General features: G+C 40.7%; 1 protein-coding gene across 6 annotated transcripts in view; it reads left to right on the top strand.

Moving 5' to 3' along the window:
- Positions 1-14,487: 14,487 nt before the first annotated feature.
- slc14a2 (solute carrier family 14 member 2) overlaps positions 14,488-24,827 on the top strand; it is a 215,413-nt gene continuing 205,073 nt past the window's right edge. Inside the window, exons 1-3 of one of the 6 annotated variants that reach the window (XM_028805734.2) lie at positions 14,488-14,678; positions 15,559-15,648; positions 22,865-23,051. In XM_028805734.2, coding sequence (XP_028661567.1) covers positions 14,655-14,678; positions 15,559-15,648; positions 22,865-23,051 — 301 coding nt within the window. In that variant the 5' untranslated portion in view covers positions 14,488-14,654. Of the gene's footprint in view, positions 14,696-15,558; positions 15,649-22,864; positions 23,052-24,827 lie in introns of all 6 variants that reach the window. The other 5 variants (XM_051929520.1, XM_051929516.1, XM_051929515.1 and 2 more) reach the window with 5 other exon arrangements.

The following is a 24,827-nucleotide window of genomic DNA, read 5'->3' on the forward strand; positions in this document are numbered from 1 at the left end:
TAAACGTACAGAGAAAGAGGATGAAAACTATGAATGCTCAAGTCAAGTGTATTCAGTGTGCTGTTACTAATTATTTATAAAACCTAGTCTAAGCACATGTGTATGCAACTTAACCTTTATAAATTACAATCACCTTGTAAATGTGCATTTGTGAGTGCTCCTCAATGTACGCCCGGTCCCACCCTGTAACAACTAACCATATGTGGACTATGCTATTAAAACAAATACATATACAATGCTGGAGACTTTCATTGGCTGGAAGTGCAGCCACATGACGCATTCCAGTAGTGTGAGACAGAAGTTCTTGTCTCTAAATTAGAGGCACACAAAGAACCTTCATTTTGTGGCCTAAGAGCGAGTGCCAACAACAAATGCAAATATTTAGAATTGCAACATGCTACTGCTCAGGCTTCTGTCTGAAATTAAATTAAAAAAAGGTCCAATCTTTGGTGACAAAGTGAATCATTCCTCACAGGCAGTGTGGGCGTGTAACACAAGGAAGAAGAAACACATCTACGCTCTCTGATTTTGATCTGAAAATGGCATTTGTAACTGGACATTCCTTTTTATGCAGCATTATGCCAGAGCAGTCCTGATGGTTGTCAGTCTAATCCTGGCATCACAGATGACTTGTATGTTAATAGAATGTAACCGCTTACGATTAACAAAGGCAGCTTCATTCTCGCTAGGTTTCCTTACTGCAATACAGCTTCATTAAAGTACCCCGTTTGGAAAAACAGAAACTGGTGCAAATCCCCTTTTTGTGTTGGTAACAACATGTTATGTTATGTTTATGCACCAATGTCATATGAAAACTGGATGTAGCACTTGGTCGGTCAGTTAAAGGCTTCCAGCACAAGCGGACATGACGGAATGAAGCTTGGCTGAGATATTCCTGACCTGTTGGCCAGTTCTGAAGTGACAATAGGTAGTCTAAACTGATGATTTAAATTTTTCTCAGTGCAAATATGCAGCATTGGTTCTCTTAAAGGGAACTAAAATACAGTATGTGCATAATAGTCATCACTTTTGAGGTGTAATATTTTTGACATGTCAATGCGTATTAAAATAATCGCTCGGTGATATGAATTAGGCGGCACGGTGGCACAGTAGGTAGCGCTGCTGCCTCGCAGTTGGGAGACCTGGGGACCCGGGTTCACTTCCCGGGTCCTCCCTGTGTGGAGTTTGCATGTTCTCCCCATGTCTGCGTGGGTTTCCTCCGGGCGCTCCGGTTTCCTCCCAGAGTCCAAAGACATGCAGGTTAGGTGGATTGGCGATTCTAAATTGGCCCTAATGTGTGCTTGGTGTGTGGGTGTGTTTGTGTGTGTCCTGCGGTGGGTTGGCACCCTGCCCGGGATTGGTTCCTGCCTTGTGCCCTGTGTTGGCTGGGATTGGCTCCAGCAGACCCCCGTGACCCTGTGTTCGGATTCGGCGGGTTGGAAAATGGATGGATGGATGATATGAATTATTATGCGTGCGAGTGTTTATTTAGCTAGTTCAGCTGCATTTCCCTACTTGATCAAGGGTGTTGTCATTTCCTAGTTTCTCTGAAATGTTTCATATGCATGGGTCAGAGTTGGTGTAAATATACCCAGGATCCCCATCAAGTTTTTTTTTTTTTAATCCTAATGTTTGTGTAGGAAGTTGCGAATGCAAATTTTGTGCATACACATTATGTGCATACACAAGCTTTAGAGATGAGGTCCCAGGTCCCTACATGCACATTTTTTTCTGTAGGATTATAGAAAAGACACAAACACAAGGCTTCAAGCAGTAACAGTCATGTTCCTCAATAAACTTGTGTTAACAGCAAATATTGGGAGTCCTCAAACAGAACCTCCGGGTCAAAGGTAAGCACAGTGTTGCATATTTAATTTTATTACTGTAAGTGTAACCTCTGAAACATCCCCCTCAACCTTTTTTTTTTGAATAGCGCAAAAGACCAACAAACATACATTTGAACAGGTTGTTACAGTCACATCAACTTTAAATTCTTAAAACCTATTTACTTATGGTGAATTACCTTTAATGTAATCTATGTACTGTATAATAAATATCCCTGCAACCCCTCTCGTACAATTTAATATCCTGATTTTGGCTTTATAGACTCTTCTCAGGATCCCTATAAGTTCCACTGTGCAGGGGTTTGTACAAGCCTCCCAGAGATAGAAAAACTTTGTTCTGGAATCGTATTCTGCGTGCTGATAGGAGAGGATGTAAAACCAAGGGGATTTCTTCATGAACCCTTCTTTACTGGAGTATTGTTCAGCTCCTTTAGTTCCATGTTCTGGTCTTGAAGACTAGTTCAGGATTATCTACCGACTCTGCAGGGCTCTTAGACAAGTTAGATAACGACTTCCTATTCACCCGTGTTGACTGCTCAGCTGTACGCAGAGCTACACAGATGTGTCGGTACAGGGCTCCATGTTTATCAGAAATAAATGTGGGGCAACCTTTTATTGTAGAGATATCTTCCGAAAAAATGAGCAGAGTCTTCAGAAAGCCTGTCTCAGTTCTTGAAATGAGCCCAGTGGTTCACGTTTGGTTAATTTTGATGTCAGTTGTAATCACAAAAACATCCCCATTTCATACATACTGTAATTCTTGTCATTCATTTTACATGTTATCTTTTATAATAATGACCTCATGCTATACCTGTTTTTATATCAATTACCTTGCCTTGTAAACTTTTTTCTCCTAATAATAATCGATCACCATTAAGTTGGAAGCAGGATGACCCACATATAAAAAACTGAACTGTTCAATTAATACTTGCTTGTCGCACCAGCATCCAGTAAGAGTAAAATCATAGGCAGCTGTGCTGGTAAGCGCAGCATGCAGCTTTACTGATAAGAGTTAAGCTGCTGCAGTTAGAAGCAAACAAGAGGCCTTCAGTTAGCAAGCACAGTGTTAAAGTCTTTAGATAGATAGATAGATAGATAGATAGATAGATAGATAGATAGATAGATAGATAGATAGATAGATAGATAGATAGATAGATACTTTATTAATCCCAATGGGAAATTCACATTATTAACGAGCACTTAATTTTTTTTATTGCTCAAAGCCAGCTGATATAATATGTGTTGTTTTCCCTTGATTAATTAAGATATTGATTCATGAGGAAGCATTAACATACAGTAGGTACATAAAGAGCAAAGGCAGCTGCGTCATCAGCCAGTGACATGTAGCCACATACGGTCTGACTTAACAATACAGAGGCAAACCTGATAATCAATTTTTAAAGCTTCTGTATAATTCAACCTAACTAACACAATACAACTTGCTTTTAATCTAATCATCTGAAATGTTCATAAGCCTTAATATATGAATTTAAAAGCTAAAATGTTTATATGTTTAAAGTGCTTACACACTAGTGTGCGAGTTTACTTAGATTCCTTTAAGTCTGAGGCGTTGAAGGTTTTTCCAAAATTCTTGTTTAAACTCTGGTGGGTCAAAAGGCCCAGCAGAGTCGCCATGTCCCAAAACAAAAACTTGTTTCTTCAGTTCCCTCAAAAGCACAGCATCCTTGGTTCTTAAAAAACAAGGCAAGTGAAAAGCAAGGAAACAAGCCATATTAAAAACAAAAGCAACATCCTGTAATTAAGGGTGCCTCACTAAGCCACTTAAAAAGATGTCAAGCAACTCATTTTAATAATCATCCATCCATCCATCCATCCATCCATTATCCAACCCGCTGAATCCTAACAGAGGGTCACGGGGGTCTGCTGGAGCCAATCCCTGCCAACACAGGGCGCAAGGCAGGAACAAACCCCGGGCAGGGCACCTGCCCACCGCAGCCTTTTAATAATCAATAATTCTAAAAGCAATAATAAGGCATATAAACTTACATGCTGGGCTGCTTTCCATGCCTTCTGTGAAAGTATTTTGCCAGGGAAGAGCAGCTTTCCATAAATCATCATTGTGATGCTTTGCTTTTCTCCACAGCTGCTTTACAGTTTTAAATGCAGATTCTGCCTTGCTATTTGCTTAAGGGTGGCATGGAGATGGTGTAACATGCTGGAGCTCCTATTCTATAGCAAACCTTCTGAACGGTTCACTTACAAACTGGGCCCCAATGTTTGAAATGACTCTGGCTGCCCATAATGAGCAAAGTGGGCCTCACAAAATAACAGTGACTTCAGTTGACTTATCTGACAACAACTCAACTTGCCAGAAATCTGAAAAGTGGCCAGCAATAAGTAGAAAATCTTGTCCTGCAAAGGAAAACAAAACCTATGCTTACTGTTTGCCAGGGTTGTGTCTGCAGTTTGTGGGACATCAATGTCTTTTTGACTTGGAGTTGTACGTATTCATTAGAGGTTTAACAGCTACAGTACTTACAAAGTCCTTGATTTCAGTCTGCATATTAGCCCAATATAAAGAATATTGTGCTTGTCGGTAGCATGCATCACCCGCTATATGGCTAGAGTGCATGCATTCAAGCATCATAGGCTGTAGTAACTTGGGGAATTAGCTCTAGGGCCTTTATATAGTATCCCATCCTGCACACTGATTTCATCCCTGTAGCTCCAATTCTCATGGACAATGGTGTCTTCTCCTTAGAACCAGTCCATCCTGAAAGCACAACATCCTTGAGGATCTGAAGGATGTCATCTTTCTGTGTGTGATGCTTGATTTGAAGAAGGTGTTGAGTGATGATGTTCAGCTAATCCACCTGGTTGATGTCTTCTGCTTCCTGCTTATCCTGTTTAAAGCTGCAAATTGTGTGTGTGACTCTGTCATTGTGCTGTATCTCTCCTATTGTCACTCTTTACTCGGTGAATCATTTATGTACATTTCTTTGCCAGGTTTGTATGTAACATTTAAGTTATAGCTCTAAATTGAAAGCAGCATGCTTTGTAGACTTTTGGATGCACAGAGAAAGGACATTTTGAAGACAGAAATGACTTATGTTCAGTCTCAAGCATTCTTTTTCAATTTGGGTACAGTTTTGTTCTGTAGGTGTCAATACCCTGGAGGCAAAGGCAACTGGCTGACCTCCTGCATAAGATGACAACCCCATCCTGTTTTACTAGAATGATGTTTCCTGTGTGAAAGATAACCCCAGACACAGACAGACACAGAGGCATCCAGATGTCCAAAACACACACTTTATTTTCCTCTGCTCACACAGTACAACTACAGTGCCCAAAGACTCACAATAACTCAGTCTTTTACTTTCTTCTCTCTATTGTCGCCTCTACTCCACTCCTCGCAAGCTCCGTCCTCTTCCACCCGACTCCGGCTCCCTGAATGGAGTGAGGCGGCCTCTTTTATAGTTCACCCGGATGTGCCCCAGGTGCTTCCTGATGATCTTCTGGCAGCACTTCCTGGTGTGGTGGAAGTGCTGCCCTTGCACCCAGAAGCAGTCCGGGCGTACCTGGACTCTCTTGTGGCAGCACTTCTGCCACACTAGGGCTCCATAATTATCTGGGCGCCCACTGGCGGTGACCACGGGCCCCAACAGGGATGAGCTTCCAAACTCTGTTCCCGTGGCCCCCATACAGACCAGGGCAGCTGCCCTTGCATGGTCCAGGAGAGGTATTGTCCCTCTCCTGGTCCTTCGAGGCGTCTTGGCTGGGCTGAATCCCCAGCCGTCCGCCACACCAAACATCGTAGTATTTTAGCACTGGTATGGGTATCAACAAGGCATTTTATTTCTAGGTCTGCAGGTTCTTGCTTAGGAAGCCAATGCCAAACTGCTTCTTTATCCAGATGTCACCTCAGGGGCTCACAAACTTCTGACAGGTGAGGCAGAAACTTTGCCAGTTAAGTGACAATCCCAATGAAGCACTGCAAATATTTCACATCTGTAGGATTTGGCATTTCTGTATAGCCTTTACCTTACCAGGATCAGCCTTCAGGCCATCAGCAGACAGAACAAGCCCATGGAAGTGCACTTGTTTTGTTTGGAGCTGCATCTTCTTCAGCCCCAACCTTAGCTTAACCTGCCTGCAGGGATCCAACAATGCCTGGAGCTTGTCATCAGCATTTGTGCTGCCACAGCCCACAATTGTCTTCTACAATTGGCTCTGAACCTGTCAGGCCCGACAGGAGCTGGTACTGCTTACGCCGGTATACTTCAGAAGTTATTGACACTCCAAATGGTAGTTTGAGCCACCTCTTTCTTCCCCATGGGGTCCATAAGGTTATTAAATAATTGTTTTCATCATTGTGCTTACACTGTAGGAATGTATCCTGGGCATCCACAAGAGTGAAGAGCCATCTGTGCCTGTGGCAGCTTATGTTGTACATCTTTGTGCATAGGCATGATGTCATGTGACCTTCTCAAGGCGAGGTTCAGAAACTTTGGGTCAATGCAAATCTTCAAATTCTCTGTTTTTTACAATTACTAAATTATTAAATTGCTTATCCAACAGGTTGGTTCTGGTACTCATGTAATGTGACCTGCAGCTTAATATTGATCGATTTGTGCTTTCACTGCCTGCTGTATAGCAACTGGAACATTATGTGGAGCACATTTCCCAGGGGGGATAGAAGGGTCCAGTTCAAAATGGACTTCCTAATAAGGAACTGTTTTAAGAGTGGTCTGTTGGTGATATGCTCTACTTTGTGCAGCTCCATAGGAATAGTGAATTTCATTAATCCTAGTTGTTTACAATTTGAGCCAGATAGAAGTGGTCGTTGTTTGGTTTTGACAATTTAAAATTACCATACAATGCAACATATTTTTGTATTGCACAAAATCACACAAGGAGTGCAGTAATGGGCTTTAACAGACCACAACCCCCCCAGCCTTAACTCACTAAGAAGACAAGAAAAAAAATCCCCAAAAAAACCCTTGGAGGGGAAAAAATGGAAGAAATTTTGGGAAAGGCAATTCAGAGAGAGAGGCCTCTTTCCAAGTAGGATGGGTGTGCAATGAGTGTCAAAAAATGGGGTAAATACAATACAATACACAGAACACAAGTAATTTTCAATACAATACGATAGTACAAATACAGAGCAACATGCAAGACTAGATTATATCACATAACTGGATTCCAATTTGTTGAGAGTCCTGGAGATCTTGGCCAGGAGGCTGCCTTCCCACTACTGGCCATTCCGCAGCAGAGTCAATGCTGGGCTGGCCAATCTAATGAAAGGACCCTTCTAATTCAAAAATTCAACTGGATGTGTGTGTCCTCTGATTGTACATGCAGATTGGAAAACTCCCATTGACTGCAGAATCTCTCCTGAGTATATAGCTCCATCCTGGCAAAACCTGGCAGCAGTTTACCTTATGGTATGAGCCACAGACTTGTCTCTCAGACTCATTATATTATTGCATGTTGCACCCTTCCATGGCAAGGGTTTCCTGTTCATTTTAAGTGTGGCATTCCATCTTTCCATTGTGGCATTAAGGCTGCCAATCGTCTTGCTAGAAACAATACATCTTGCATTGTGTGATCATCACTTTCAGATAAATCATTTTCAATCATATGCACTTTCGTAGCTAAACTTCTGCCACTTGACAAGAAGACCCTTGCAGAACGATTGCTTAAACCGCTGGACTTTCCATACACAGGGCACTGCTCCTTGTATCGCTTTTGTCCCGAACCACAGTATTTCCACATTGCACATTTGGCGGCGTTGTTCTTGGATGTGTTGCTCGCAGATCCTCTCACTCTTTCACAGTAGAGTTCATGCAATATGCCAGCTGTCCATCCTGACCCATCGCTCGTATACGCAACTCCGTAAGCTCTGCTGTACGGCAGATTTCAAATGCATTGGTCAGCGTCAGGTCTCTCAATAAACGGTGGCGTACAGTTTTATCGGGGATGCCAAACTCTAACCTGTCCCGTATTAGGAACTGGTGCTGCATACGCTGGTATACTTCCGGAGTTATTGACACTCTAAATGGTAGTTTGAGCCACCTCTTTCTTCCCCATGGGGTCCATAAGGTTATTAAATAACTGGCACAGTGGGTAGCGCTGCTGCCTTGCAGTTGGGTGATCTGGGGACCTGGGTTCGCTTCCCGGTTCCTCCCTGCGTGGAGTTTACATGTTCTCCCCGTGTCTGCGTGGGTTTCCTCCGGGCGCTCCGGTTTCCTACCACAGTCCAAAGATATGCAGGTTAGGTGGATTGGCGATTCTAAATTGGCCCTAGTGTGTGCTTGGTGTGTAGGTGTGTTTGTGTGTGTCCTGCGGTGGGTTGGCACCCTGCCCAGGTTTGTTTCCTGCCTTGTGCCCTGTGTTGGCTGGGATTGGCTCCAGCAGACCCCCATGACCCTGTGTTCGGATTCAGCGGGTTAGAAAATGGATGGATGGATGTTTTCATTATTGTGCTTACACTGCAGGAATGTATCCTGGGCATCCACAAGAGTGAAGAGCCATCTGTGCCTGTGGCAGCATATGTTGTACATCTTTGTGCGTAGGCATGATGTAATGTGATCTTCTCAAGGCAAGGTTCGGAAACTTTAATGCTCCATATTCACAACTTCCTGCTTTTTACCGAAGGCAAGTAACGATGCTGTGAAGAAAACAAACCTTATGTAACGTTCTTTTGCAGGCTTAAAGTAAGCTTCCATCGATGCCAGTGTAACAGACCCGTCTTCTTACTGCTCTGAGGACAGCGTTAGGTTATGTTTATAACTATGTCAGAATTCGCAGCACTGTACGCGTGGATCTTAGGAGCCTTTTCTGCCAAGTCTACCACAAGCATACTTTTCAAAATCTTGTCTAAATATCTGTCCGTTTGCACTTAGGTTTCCATTCATCTTCATTCCCTCAGGGGGGAGAAATATACTGTTCTTTTCAGACATTCCTCTTTTTTGCTTTGAGATTCGATCATTCGATTACTGTTACTTTTAGCGGAACACTTTACTGTGCGTAGTCAGGCTTCGGAGTAAACGGAAAAGTTAGACTCACCAACTCTTGACACCAAAAGGCTACAAACAGTAACAGTCACATTCCGCAACAAACGCGTGTTAAGAGCAAATATCGTGAGTTCTCAAACAGAACATCTGGGTCAAAGGTATGTACAGTGATCCATACTTAGTTGCTTATTTTTAGTACAATAACTGTAACCACTAAAACAAAAATTTTTAAAACAAAACTCTAAAACAAAAATTTTGACACAGCAGCCCTAGTGAAGCCATGTGCATAACCTGCAACATAAAAATGATGATGGCAGAAGCTACTCAGTGGAACTGAGAGCAAAATTCTGGGGTTCCTCTTTCTAGTTCGTCTGGTACCACACCAGGGAAGGTTATTATTTCACCCTTGAGCAGGCTGTGTTTCTGTATTAGTTGTCGATTACTGAAATGGTCCAAAAGGGTCCTTGTACTCCTATGAACAAGCATTTAGACCTGTGACTTCGCTTCTTGGATGATGCAGTCTCAAATGGCCTCTCTGGTTGAGTTACACACTTCTCTGGACAGACACGATTGTCGTAGCTGGTATTAAGGAGCTATTCCCCTTCCAACTTTAAAGAATGTGACTTATTACACAGCGAGTTTGACTGGTTACCTTATTATACACTCAAATTGTCTATGGGTGTTAAAGCTACAAAGGACTCCTTTTGCAATAATAGCTTATACCTTATCCATTCATCCCTTTTCTAAACATAATTTTAGTGTGTTATACTGCATTAGCCATTATGGGTGTAGTGGGAAGTCAAGCAAAATGGCACCTTTTATTGGCTAACTAAAAAGATTACAATATGCAAGCTTTTGATGCAACTCAAGCCCTGTCTTCATATTTATATTACAACATCATCCTGTTATTATTATTATTATTATTGTTGTTGTTGTTACAGTGGAAGATTGCCTGTTCGAGTCCCTTAAAATGCCAGAAGTGATTCCACTCCATTGGGTCCTTGAGCAAGGCCCTTAACCTGCAATTACACCGTTCTGGGTATGATGTTAAACTGCACCCAGCCAGGTCCTCCAAACTGCAGGGAGAACTCGGGGGCTGCAGCCATTGTAAAAAAAAATTAAACCTCACTCTGTTCCACTCCATTTGAACTAGTGTAGTGCTGAGGTGTTGCCCATTGCATGGCTGCACTCTGGTCCTAATTTGTGATCTTGAGGTGGGTGTGGCAACGTGCTGTATCAGTGTATGCTTCCAGCCTACAGTGGATAATAAAAACTTTACACACCCCTGCCAAAATCTCAGATATTGATGTGTAATGAAAAAATGAAACCAAGATAAATCCTGTCAGAATGTATTCCACCTTCATTGCAAAATTTCAGTCTATACAAAGAAGATGAAAACAAATCAGAAACTTTTGGGAAAAAAGGAAAAAAAATCCTACAAAAATCTGGTTACATTAGTGAGTACATCCTTTAATAATCAAGGATGTGGCTTCATTCAGAATCAGCCAAACACAATAAGTCTTATCTCAGATAGTAGTTAGTACACACCTGATATCAATTAAAGTGACTCAGATTGAGCTCAGATAGAGTTTGGCTGTTCCTGTAGGACTATTCTGATATCCTCTTGGTTGCAACACACTCCAAAAGCCATGGCCCACGAAGAGTTTTTCAAACATGAACAGGATCTCATAATTGAAAGGTATCAATCAGGACAGGGGTACAAAAAGTATCCAAAGTATTAAACATTCCATGGAGAACAGTGAAGACAATCATCAACAAGTGGAAAAAATATGCTCAACAGTGCCTCTACCAAGATCAAGATGTCCCTCCAAGACTGATGAGAAGACACAAAGAAAACTGGTCAAAGAGGCCACCAAGAGACCTATAGCAACATTAAAGGAGCTGCAGGATGTCCTGGCAAGTACTGGTTGCTCCCTACATGTCACAACAATCAGTTGTATTCTTCATATGTCTGGGTTGTGGGGTAGGGTAGGCAAGACGAAAGTCTTTTCTCATAAAGAAAAACATCCAAGCCCAGCTAAACTTTGTAAAAAGTCATACTCAGTCTCCCACAACCATGTGGAAAAATGTATTATGGTCTGGTGACAGCAAGTTTGAACTATTTGGCCATAATAGGCGGAGTGGTGGCTCTGAGGCTAGGGATCTGCACTGGCAATCGGAAGGTTGCCGGTTCGAATCCCGTAAATGCCAAAAGGGACTCTGCTCTGTTGGGCCCTTAAGCAAGGCCCTTAACCTGCAATTGCTAAGCACTTTGAGTAGTGAGAAAAGCGCTATATAAATGAAAAAAATTATTATTAAAATGATTAATTATTATAATTCCAAAACTTCTTTGACACAAAATTAACACAGTACATCATCAAAAGAACACCATGAGAACCACAGTGAAGCATGATGGAGGCAGCTGGAACTGAGGCTTTAGTCAAGGTGGAATCATGAATAGCTCCTAGTATCAGGTGTGTTTTTGGCACAAAACTTTCAAGATCTGCTAGAAAGCTGAAGATGAACAGGAACTTCACCTTTCAGCATTACAAATACCCAAAGCATACATCAAAATTAACAAAGCAATGGCTTCATCAAAGGAGGATCAATGTTCTGGAATGGCCCAGCCAGAGCCCAGACCTTAATACAATTGAAAATCTGTGAGGTGACCTGAAGAGAGCTGTGCCCAGGAGATACCCTGGTCATTTGACAGAACTGAAAATGTTTTGGAAGGAAGAGTGGGCAAAAATTGTCAAGTCCAGATGTGCCAAACTGATGAACTCTCGCCTAAAAAGACTGAGTGTTGTAATAAAATCAAAAGGGGCTTCAACTAAGTATTAGTTTATGGGGTGTGGACACTAATGCAACCAGGTTATTGAATGTTTTTTTTTTTTGTGCTTTTTCACTAATCAGTGTCTGATGTACTGTCGCCTTCTTTGCATAGACTGCAGTCATTTCTGACAGGATTTATCTTGATTTCATTTTTTATTGCACAAAATCTGCAATTTTTTGGCAGGTGTATGTAGACTTTTTTTACCCACTGTGAGTTGTCCAAATAAGGGCATCGGTATATTTGTGATCTACTTAAGTCGAGATGTACGTGTCGTGACTCATGCCGGCTTATCTCTGTCGCAACTCTAAATGACCGCTCAACTTAAAGCGGACGACTCTGTGTCTGAAAATCACTGCTTGTTGGACCGACCACTCAGTCGCGCCTGTTAAAATGCATGGGCAGCGCATAATAGGCACATATGTTTTAGTGTGAATGTAATGCCCTGTGGTGGGTTTGCACCCTGCCCAGGATTGTTTCCTGCCTTGTGCCCTGTGTTGGCTGGGATTGGCTCCAGCAGACCCCCGTGACCCTGTGTTCGGATTCAGCGGGTTGGAAAATGGATGGATGGATGGATGTAATGCCACAGCAAAATACGCACAGAAGAACTTGTTGAGCTCGTTCACAGATTTACTGGGAATACCTCAATGAAACAGTAGATCAATAGCGCGCATTAAACTTTTCGTTTTTAATAAGTCGACGAACTGCGGTACAAGCCAGACAATAAAACCGCAATGAGTTTAAAAATACGCAATGCATGTCTTTAAAAAGAAGTCGCTCCTGTTAACTGTCTTGAATGCTGTTGCCAAAATCGACAGCAGGTGTAAAAAGGTGTCAGATACAGTGCTTTAGTTATAAAACATAAGATATGGAAGTTGATATAACTTATTTTAGCGGACACGCAAACACACGACGGGCTTATACATGCACACGAAGCAAACTAAAATAATTTAACTCCGAATGACTGTAAGCAAGGCTGCAGATATATATAGGTGTTATGGTCATTAGTTTTTGTATCAGAATGCATTAATTGTACATTTTTAACTAGTCTGAACGGTAATAATTTACATTTGCCGTAACTGCATTATTTACAGGATTATAATCGTTTTAACCCGTTTAGTCCAGTCGCAGGGGTATGGGGGAGCCGATCCCAGCCAGCATATTGCGCAAGGCAGGAACAACCAGGATTACAAACAATCGATTTATGATCAGGACACTGCCTCGTTTTGACCGGAGGTTGAATAGAGAGAAAAAATACCGACCCCCTCTATAGGGACACGCCAAACACATCATTTGTTTTCACAAAATGCATATACAGTAGCTCATGAAAGTCAAACACCTTTTCAGATTGTTTTCGTTTAGAACTGAACTGCACCACATTTCTGCATTTACGTCCCACATCCGTGTATCTGGCAAGTTGTGAGATGGGTGCGATTGTCTCTGACTGCAGTTTCATAATTAGATTATATTAAAGAGAACTTTATTTGTGCCCAGGGGTGGATATAGCTTTTTACAGAAGCTTTTTCAACAAATAAATACATAAATGAATAAATAAATATATATAGATACATTATCTGGGAATACACCGGACTGACTAAAAAGAGAGAAAACTTTTGACTTGTCAGTGAGGCATTATGCAGATGTATTGCTGATGGTATAAAGAAGCACTGCCCATACCATTTCTAGACACATTTTAGATGAATAATTCGTTGGCTAAAAGTCCTCAATGTTAGTGTGTAATGGAAAGGATGTGCAGTATTGTTCATAATGGCACACAAATTAGTTTCAATTCCCTCCATCGCTACGACCTCCAGGGTGTCCAGAGTGCGTCCCATGGCCCTTTTAATTATAGCTTGTTAATTCTGTGGGGCTCTCTTGAAGTGATGTTACAAGCCCAGCACACCACAGGGTAGAAAATTAATAGACAAACTCTGAAGTCATCTTCCACATGCAAATATGTTCTATACTTTGTCTTCACATCAGTCAATACTGTAATTTTCACGTTGGCTTACTTTCACCTGATGCTTGACTCCAACATCCACCCATCCATCCATTATCCAACCCGCTATATCATAACTACAGGGTCACGGGGATCTGCTGGAGCCAATTGACTCAAACATTTGTTCGTTAAATAACTTTTTTTTTTCTTCCAAACTAGATAACTAGCTTCAGTGAGACTGAGCAAAGCAAAATGACGAGAGATTGACACTCATGCGATTGAACATTATGAGAGTGACTGGCACAAATGTAAGCGTTATGCTCATTCTTGGTGAAAGTGGTCTCAGTATGTGTTTAAAAAGTTAGTCTTCTAGATTGCTGGATTCTCCTTTAAAAAGCTAAAGTTCAGGGCAGAGCGGCGCAGCCCAGCAACTAGTCGGGTTTTGATTGCCTGTCGTAAAACGTTACTTGCGGGATATCTTAACGCGGGCGCTGTCTGCAAAGTTTGTTCGGTGTTTAGCGCTTCTTTAGTTTGTTTAATAACGGACTTTTTTCCATTCTAACCAGAGGCCGTGCTGGTGAATGTTTAAAATAAAAGAAACGGAGAATAAAGGAGGAGAGAATGACCAGACCGTTAGTATACCAAACATATACGTGATATTTATGAATTACTTATTTTACGGACCCCCTTGCCATGTATCACGGACCCCACTTTGAGAAACACCGCTTTGTTCTTCTGTTAGGTGTTTAAATCACATACTGTATAATGCTGACATTGTACGGGGATTAAAACACATTTTTTCTTAAAAATGTGCAAACCATCGAATATTGAGGATATGTCGAATGAGGAAGCTAAATGTTTATAGAGGAAAAAGAGGTGGCGTTTCAAAGTGCGGCATCCTCGCCTGTGTATTGGCGGAGGCGTATGTAAATTAGGAGGAGACGCGCCCTCTAAGCCTTTATCACTTTGTCCACAAGAAGAAATCAGCGCATCAAATAAGTGCGACTTCTGATAACACGGCTGGAAAAGGACAGTCTGAAGGAAGGGCACACGCATTTCTATTTATGCCTGGCCTAAGTCGTTCTGAGGTGATTCATTTAATTTTGTACGAGGTAATTATTTAAATAGTGTATTGAAATAATGCATGATTGCCTATTTTAACTATCACATTTGCATAGTAACTACTTACATTTACTGTCGTTTTACTCATTTACTAATTACTATATTAGTTGTGGTCTTTGTTGTCAGTGGTGTTTTTGTAGATTTGTTTTTTCAATTTGTACAAAATCGCTATGGAACCACCTAAAAATGGAAAATTGTACTAAAGCATGTATGCGAAATTGCAACAGGTTAACTTTATTTTGCAAACTGAAATGTGTGTATATGTGTGAGGAACACTTTTTGGAAAACAGTTTTGTAGAAGTGATTTTTTTATTATTTTATAAACAATATAACATAATGGTATAAATAATAGAAAATTCTAACATTTTAGAAAGTATACTTTTCACGAAATTAGCCTTTTTTTTTTTATAAACGCTAAAGCACAATGACGCAAACAATATTAATTTCTAAAATACCCTAGGAAGTACTTTGAAAACAACAAATATTTGATGGTCATGCCAGGCTGTTATTTTTGGTCAGCCTATAAACTGTTGTTAACTCCAAGGAGTTTAGGTGTTTCTACTAAATTACCTTCTGCCTGCTAGGTAAGACTTCTGTTTACATTTAAAGGAAATTCAAGTCATATATGGATGTCTTTGTATAAATATTGGACTTTGAAGTGAAAATTAGTTGGAGAGTGTACTTGCTCATTTTTTTATGGAATCTCTTGTAAAACGTTTTTATATGATGGTTCTGTGAAAAATGTGTAAACTAATAGTTTTTTATTAAAATAATTGTATGTTGCCTTATTTAGTAACAAATGCACATGCCTTCCTTACTTCTTATTTTCCCCTTGTATACCCATAGGATATACCAAAGAAATTCCAACTGTTTAACAAGAATCTTCCAAAAACAACCATTGAACCAGCAAAAAGCATAGCTGACATCATTTTACAGGTAAAATCTTGATAACAAATAATATGTGCTACTCATGAAATAGACTTGTATCAATCTGCCATATATATTTAAATAAATAAATAATCTTTCTGTGTGTGCGTGTGTGTGTGTATATATATATATATATATATATATATATATATATATATATATATATATATATATATATATATATATATACTAGCAAAATACCCGCGCTTCCCAACGGAGAAGTAGTGTGTTAAAGAAGTTATGAAAAAGAAAAGGAAACATTTTAAAAATAACGTAACAAGATTGTTAATGTAATTGTCGTAGGGTTTTTTTTTTTAGTATTGAGAGTAAATTTGATGATTGTAAAGAGTTTCATTTATGATTGTAAATGTCGTGTATGAGAAATGCACATTTTTAGGATGCAAGGATCTTTTTGTAAACGACTATTGGAGTAAAGGCGGTGACCCCTCCTTAAATGGTACAACCCCAAGCGCGTGAAATTGAAACCATCCATCCATTTTCTTAAACTGCTCACTGCATTTTATCACTTTATAATGCACACCAAAGGTAATGAAGGCGGTTCTGGGAAAACAATGATTAAGCGAAAAAACGGCGCTGCAGGGGAATGCTGCGTAATGCACGAAAATATGAGCTTTATTTAGAACCAGTAAGAAAAATTCTCCCTCCGTTTAGAATTGATTACATTAGAGGGTCAGCTGAATTGGACGGTTGAGAGACAAAGTCAGAGAGGCAAGATTGCATTGCTTTGGACATGTGCAGATGAGATATACTGAGTATATTGGGAGAAGGATGCTAAAGATAGAGCTACCAGGCAAGAGAATAAGAGGAAGGCCTAAAAGAAAGTTTATGAAAGTTGACGAAGAAAAATTCTCTGTTAACTTTACAGCACTGCACTGGCTTGTGACTTACTGTACGTAGCACCAGATGACATTAAAGTATATTGCTAGCTAAGTGTGCTTGACCTTCCGGTCTGTCATATTGTCATAGGGGTAATCCATTTAGCGACATGGGCGCCGACATCTGAGGGGCACGGTTCTTGAGAGATAAGGAGCACGCACTTAGGACATTCAGGGATGCAGGATATGTAACTTAAGCGGCGCATGCTCCGTGCCATTCCGTAGTGTCCGCGCTATGGATGGTGAAGGGGCGACTTTTTTGGTAAGTCAAGTGGTGCGTGCTCTGGACATTTTCACATTCTCCCCGATCCATCCGTCCACGCAATGGACACCGAGGGGCACTGCTTTGGCAACCAAAGGGTCGTGCGTCTTCCTCATTCAGCCTAACTGGCTTCAGCCGGCACCGGTATTCGCATAAAACGCACTGCGTTTCTGACGTTGTTGACAGGTCACATAACAAGACGGCTTCTGTCGGCTTACTAAATAACTTGGCGGCCAACAACTTTAGTAATAAATTAGCGACACTACCTAGATTTTGTAGCCAGTTTTAGGCGTTGGAATTTCGGCTATGTGTAGGGAAAATCATTAGTGAATGTATGTTGCAAGTATTAAGCAACCAAAAGACAACCTGCTGTGAATGCCCAGGGAAAACAAAACTCTGCCCATGTTTCTCAGTTCTTCTCCAACTAGCAGCCACAGATAGTCTAGAGATGGTCATTAGAGATTTGCCATGAGATAGTAAAGAAAGAACAGCAACAGGTATTTGCAACATTGTGCTGTTATGGTGGGATTAATAGGATGGAGGTTTGTGGATATTTTATAATATTGCAGAACATTGTATAACCAGTGTGATATATCATTATGATTGCAGGATATGAAGAAATTATCAATGGAAACATGCAATAATTTATTATAGCTTGACAAACATGTATTATGTATTGCAAAATTATAATTAGCTATGGTGCATACTGTATAGTACACAATAAAAAACATAAACTTCAGTTGATACATGACAGCCTGTGCCTCGCAATGTATTTCCGCATGGTCCTTATTTTACGCACAATAATGCTAATAGATGATCTGTCTTATAACATACTGTAGCAGAAGTTGAGACAAAGATAACTGAGAATGGGTAACACAATTAGCAGGACACCACTAAATCCGAACACAGGGTCATGGGGGTCTGCTGGAGCCAATTCCAGCCAACACAGGGCACAAGGCAGGAACCAATCCCGGGCAGGGTGCCAACCCACCGCAGGACACACACAAACACACCCACACACCAAGCACACACTAGGGACAATTTAGAATCGCCAATCCACCTAACCTGCATGTCTTTGGACTGTGGGAGGAAACCGGAGCGCCCGGAGGAAACCCACGCAGACACGGGGAGATCATGCAAGCTCCACGCAGGGCAGACCCGGGAAGTGAACCCGGATCTCCTAACTGCGAGGCAGCAATGCTACCACTGCGCCACCGTGCCACCCACCACTAAACAAAAAGTCAATAAACAAAGCTAAGAGAAAACCAAATTCTGAACTGAATTTGCGTAAGTCTTCCCTTTATTTTCACAGAGTTTGAATCACCTTAAGATTGTCAGGCAATTTTATATATGATGGCTGCCGTGACACCATATCCACAATGTACCTAGTTTTTCTTGTAATGGCTCATAGTTGTAGGTGAACGTTGTTATTTTGGGACATGGAGCATGGAGAATTTATTTACGGGGATTTATCTACCAACTTGCAGGGAAAACTCGGGGGTTGGTGGTAGTGTGGTGCTGAGGTGTCACCCGTTGCACAACTGCAGGTGGATCCCAATTCTGGGTGGTTCGTCATGTGGTGAGTGCGGCAACATGCTGTAATCAGCACATGCTGCCAACCTATATCCAATGTAATGTATTTTGGCAAAGTTTTATTTTGTTTTTTTTCATCTTGTTCCTTGTTTGTGTGTTGCAGGAGACTAGTTACGTGACCACAGTTGTAACGCTCGTTACGTCACATGTAGCAATGATGTAAATACAGCGGAATTTCAGTGTTTCTGTATCCCTCAGTTAGATAAACAAATGATGGATTTAATGTAGTTAGATACTAAGCCAGTAGGCCAGCCCTTAGGTATCACTTTGTGTTTTTTTTGTTTTTTGTTTTTTTTAATTTTATTTATTAATTTTATTGTAATCATTCCATACAAATAGATCAATTTATACAAAAAAAAAATGAAGACAAATCAAACCCCACCCTTGAGAAGGAGAGCATGGCCAAAGGAGAATTGCTTAGGGCTTTTTAATAGGATAAAAATAAACAAAAGAAAGGAATATATATATATAATATATATTCACGGCATTCGTAGTCTGTGTCACAATCTGATTATATGGGTGGTTACCTACCAGGTAACGCTTGTGGTTGGCCAGCAATCTGCTAACATCTGCCACGGTGCCCTCAGTTTGTGAGGAGCAGATCATAGAATGGTTGAAATAGTTTACTGTCAAACTAGAAAGATTACAATATGCAAGCTTTCGAGGCAACTCAGGCCCCTTCTTCAGGCAAGATGTAATACAGAAACTGGAGTTTCCTATGTTTATATACACACTCTAGGACAAGAAACAACATTGGTAAATATTTAAATGAGAAATTTTAAATGTAAAAAATTAATAGATTCATTCAGGCTAGGGTTAATTTAACAAGAGAGAAAAGAACAATGTATTGTCAAGATCTCTGGATAAGATAACTGTCCAACAAAGTCTTTTGAAGTTTGTAATGAGTTTTTTCAAAACAATGTGGATCTGTAGACAGGTTGTCTGTCATTCTGAGAGATGTAAACAGTCCTCATATCTGGCCATAAAACTCTTGTCTTTATTCAATCCATGTTGTAAAGTATTAAATTTTAGCATGAGTTTAACTTCCCATTCTTTTCTCTCTTGCTGTGTTTTGAAGTTGCCCATAAGCACTGTGACCTTAAAGTCCTTCTCACAGTGTCCATGGCTGTTGAAGTGGGCCGCCACAGGAACATCTGTGTTGCCATGTTTAATGTGGAACCTGTGTAAGTTCATTCTCTGGCGGAGTGTTTGTCCAGTTTCTCCCACATAGAGTGCAGTGTCAGGACATTGCATGCAGAAAATTAGGTAGACTACATTAGATGATCTGCAGGAAAATGATCCCTTGATGTGATGTTCAAGTCGGCAGTGTGGTATAACTATACGGTCTGTATCATAGATGTGGGCACATGTTTTGCATCTTTTCTGTAGGCATGGAGATGTGCCATTTTCTGTTGGTTCACTTAGGGAGCCTCGGACAATTAATTGTTGAAGGTTTGGTGGTTGTCTGTATGCCAGGAGGGGAGGTTCAGGAAATACATTTTTCAGTGTTTGGTCATTGTTTAGTATTGGCTGAAGTTCTTTTATAATTTTTCGAAGTGTTTCAAGATGTGGGTTGTAGGTGACAACAAGGGGGATGCGATCCTTGTTGTCTTTGTTTTTATATTCCAGAAGGTTGTCTCTGGGTATGGCAGTAGCTCTTCTTATTTGAGTGTCTGTTGTTTTCGGGGTGTAACCTTGTTTGATGAAATCTTGTCTGAGCTCCTGCAGTTGTTGATCCCGGTCTGTTGGGTCTGAGCAAATACGATTGTACCGTATTGCTTGGCTGAAAATAATGGAGCGCCTTATATGCTTGGGGTGGAAGCTATCATTTTTCAGGTAGGTCCGTCTGTCTGTCGGTTTGTGAAAAATAGAAGTTACAAGGGTGTTGTCTTTCAGTTGAACGGTGGTGTCAAGGAAGCTGACTTCTGTTTTTGAGTAATTCAGCTTCAGCTTTATGTTGGGGTGAAAACAATTATATTCATTATGAAAATGGTGGAGGTCCTTTTCACTGGCAGTCCAGATTATGAAGATGTCATCTATGTAACGGAGATACAACATTGGTTTTACGATGCACATTGACATGAAATCTTCCTCCAATTTTGCCATAAAAAGATTTGCATAGTGAGGTGCAAACCGACATCCCATTGCAGTCCCCATTTGTTGTAAGTAGCAATCCTGTCCAAAAGAGAATAGATTATGTGTCAGAGTGAATTTTATCATTTCTATTACTGACTTTGTGGGTAAATCATGTTGTTTGAGGTACATTTCACATGCCAATATGCCATCATCATGGGGGATGTTAGTGTAAAGTGCCTCAACATCCATTGTGGCCAGTAAGGTTCCCTCAGGTAAGGGGCCTAAAGCAGACAGTTTTTTTAAGAAGTCAGTGGTGTCCTGGATGTAGCTGGTTGTGTTACGGGTGAGGGGTTTAAGGATTAAGCGGGGTGCCACCATCGAGAGAGATGTGAAGAGAGCAAACCAAATGAACATCTTCTTTAACAGATTTGACCACCCTAACCCACTCTCACCTCGGAGTACTGCACTCTCTACACATCCTTCTGCTGATACCAACATAGGAGAGACATCCCCACCCACAATTACAGCAGCGCAAGTGAGCAGAGAGCTGAGGAAACTTCGTGCCAGCAAAGCAGCAGGTCCAGATGGAGTATCGCCACGACTGCTGAAGGTCTGTGCATCAGAGCTGAGGGGTCCTCTACAGTGCATCTTCAACCTGAGCCTGAAACAGGGGAAAGTCCCGAGGCTTTGGAAAACATCTTGCATCACCCCAGTCCCAAAGGTATCACGTCCTGGTGAGCTGAATGACTTCCGGCCTGTCGCTCTAACATCACATGTGATTAAGACTAAGGAGCGGCTGCTGCTTCACCACCTGAGGCCACAGGTCCAACACTCCCTCGACCCTCTGCAGTTCGCATACCAGGAGAAAGTGGGAGCAGAGGATGCCATCATCTATATGCTACATCGATCCCTCTCCCACTTGGACAGAGGCAGTGGCGCTGTAAGAATTATGTTTCTAGACTTCTCTAGCGCCTTCAACACCATCCAACCTCTGCTCCTTAGGGACAAGCTGACAGAGATGGGAGTAGATTCATACCTGGTGGCATGGATCGTGGACTATCTTACAAACAGACCTCAGTATGTGCGTCTCGGGAATTGCAGATCTGACATTGTGGTCAGCAACACAGGAGCACCGCAGGGGACTGTACTTTCTCCGGTCCTATTCAGCCTATATACATCGGACTTCCAATATAACTCGGAGTCCTGCCACGTGCAAAAGTTTGCTGACGACACTGCTATCGTGGGCTGCATCAGGAGTGGGCAGGAGGAGGAGTATAGGAACCTAATCAAGGACTTTGTTAAATGGTGCGACTTAAACCACCTACAACTGAACACCAGCAAAACCAAGGAACTGGTGGTGGATTTTAGGAGACCCAGGCCAGTCAGTCAGAGGTGACTGTGTGCAGAGGGTGCAGACCTATAAATACCTAGGAGTGCAGCTGGATGATAAATTAGACTGGACTGCCAATACTGATTCTCTGTGCAAGAAAGGACAGAGCCGCCTGTACTTCCTTAGAAGACTGGCATCCTTCAACATCTGCAGTAAGATGCTGCAGATGTTCTATCAGATGGTTGTGGCGAGTGCCCTCTTCTACGTAGTGGTGTGCTGGGGAGGCAGCATTAAGAATAATAATAATAATAATAATAATAATAATAATTCATTACATTTATATAGCGCTTTTCTCAGTACTCAAAGCGCTATCCACACAGGGAGGAACCGGGAAGCGAACCCACAATCTTCCACAGTCTCCTTAATGCAAAGCAGAAGCACTACCATTGCGCCACCTGTGAGGACAAGGATGCCTCACGCCTGGACAAACTGGTGAGGAAGGCAGGCTCTATTGTTGGCATAGAGCTGGACAGTTTAACATCTGTGGCAGAGCGAAGGGCACTCAGCAGGCTCCTATCAATTATGGAGAATCCACTACATCCATTAAACAGTGTCATCTCCAGACAGAGGAGCAGTTTCAGTGACAGACTGCTGTCACTGTCCTGCTCCACTGATAGACTGAGAAGATCATTCCTCCCCCAAACTATGCGACTCTTCAATTCCACCAGAGGGGGTAAACGTTGAACATTATTCAAGTTATTGTCTGTTTTTTTTTTTTTTTACCTGCATTTTTTATTACTCTTTAATTTAATATTTTTTGCTGCTGGAATATGTGAATTTCCCCCTGGGATTAATAAAGTATCTATCTATCTATCTATCTATCTATCTATCTATCTATCTATCTATCTATCTATCTATCTATCTATCTATCTATCTATCTATCTATCTATCTATCTATCTATCTATCTATCTAATTAAGATTGTAAAGGACTACTTCCTTTAAGTAGTAACCACAAGTCTGCTTAAGACAAAATACAACTAAAATGCATACTAAATTTCTTTCTTTAGGAACTAAATCCACTTATGGATGAAAGAAATTCCTCAAGCCATGAACAAAATCAAACAATGGAGCAGCATCATGAAAATCAAAAGGACACAGGAAAATTCCAAAAACTACAAAAGTTTAAGTCACAGCTCTGGAAAGGCATTTCTTTTATATCAGGAGACATGCATGCCTTTGGCAAATGGCTGAAGGGTGAGATTAAATACCTTTTTATTTTTTACTGCATATCTCATGCATATTTAGAGATGCATAAGAATTTTTAATTTCTGAGTAATGTATTTTGCTGGGTATGGATTTCTTATGCCCCACTTAAGTTGTCTCTCACATGACTATTGTTTTTACCTTTCATTTTTGGTTTCAGCTTACTATGATCATTTTTTTTATATTTTTTTTATATTTTTTTAAGGTTAATATTTATGTTAAGTTCTCTTCTTGGTTACTGTATATACTTGCGGATAAGTCGGGATTTTATTTTACAGTATAATTTCTGGTATTTTATAATGTTGGTCGTATAAGTTGAATGCGGGAAACTCATGCTATTGGTCCAAGAGATTATGATGTGCTAATGCCCACCTGAGAGAGTAACCACGGAGCACACTGCCTTTTATTTCCTATGTGTGTGCGGCAATGTGCTGTATCAGCGTGTGCTCCTAACCTCTCTCTCTCTCTATTGTGCCTCTCTATTGTGACCACACTGTAATAATACCTAAACTATTCCGAAGCAACGTTTGCGCTGTTTTGTGTTTTTTTGTATCTCACACCCTCATATACCTTTATCGTAAGAGCTTCCCTTATCTACGATGGAGTGTTGGATCAGAAGAAAATATGAAGCTGGTTTTAAATTAAACGTCACTGAAGTAGTGAAAGAAATTGGTAAGTGCGCAGCTGCAAAAAAAATCAATGCGTCTGAGAAACTGATACAAGATTGGAGGAGGAAAGAAGATGTAAAAAAAAAAATTAAGTGTCACATTTTTGAACGGGCATATAAATTGTGGTCTGATTTTATGATTGAATTTTTGTTTGTCAAGACCTGACTTATATGTGAGTATATACGGTATTTGTTTTTTATTTGACAGTTATGTACCTTGACTCTGCAGCTTATAATGAACTTGGAGCCTTCAAAATAGGGCTGAGATATTTAGCTAGCTTACCATTTCATGTATTTTATCTCTCTTTTTTATTCTTTCCTTCACAAGTCCTTTTTGGCATTTTACCTTCTAGTTATCATTGTTGGTTTCTTGGCTCTGTTTTTTGTTTTTGGATTGAGGATTTTGGTTTGTTCACTCTGGATTACATTTCCTGCTTTGAGGTTTTTGTATTTTGAACATTTTTGTTGAGACTTTTCCATAAAATCTCATGTTTGTTTTTATTTCTTTTGGGCCAGGGGTTAAGAATCAGGACACCTCATTTGAATTTTTTGTTGCTTCAGATATATTTGTTCATTCATCTGTTATGGATATTTTCTAAGCTTAAACCACAAGGAATATAACCATCTTTGTATTTGGTATAAATGATTTAGTTTAAGAAAAATATGAATGTTTTTGTTGTCTAATTTTAAGTTGTGTCACACCACCATTTTGTGGCTTCAGTGGTTTGTTAATAGTTTTCTAGGTGGTAAAGTGCTACCTCCCAGGAGGTTCTACACAACACATCACGAAGACTCTGATATAAAACTCGTCACAACACTCAAGCTCTTAGTCAGAGATTGTGGACTGAAACCTTGAACAACGTTAGTCTTGTGCTCTTAGTGTTTGGTTGTCTTTGTAATAATTCATAGCATCCTACTTCTTGATTTGGTTGACAATTTTAATTTCTTGACTCTAGTGGTAACCTTGTCCTTTTGTTAATAACTCCCGGAAAATCTTGTTTATAAAGTTAGTTTACAGTTTAGATGTCTGGTTTTTGATAGTGGTGCTTCTACACTTTTAGATGTTGACTCCCATCTTCTGCATCTTAAAAAACACTGAT

This window comes from Erpetoichthys calabaricus, chromosome 7 (genome assembly GCF_900747795.2).
Source record: "Erpetoichthys calabaricus chromosome 7, fErpCal1.3, whole genome shotgun sequence".
Classification (NCBI taxonomy): Eukaryota; Metazoa; Chordata; class Cladistia; order Polypteriformes; family Polypteridae; genus Erpetoichthys; species Erpetoichthys calabaricus.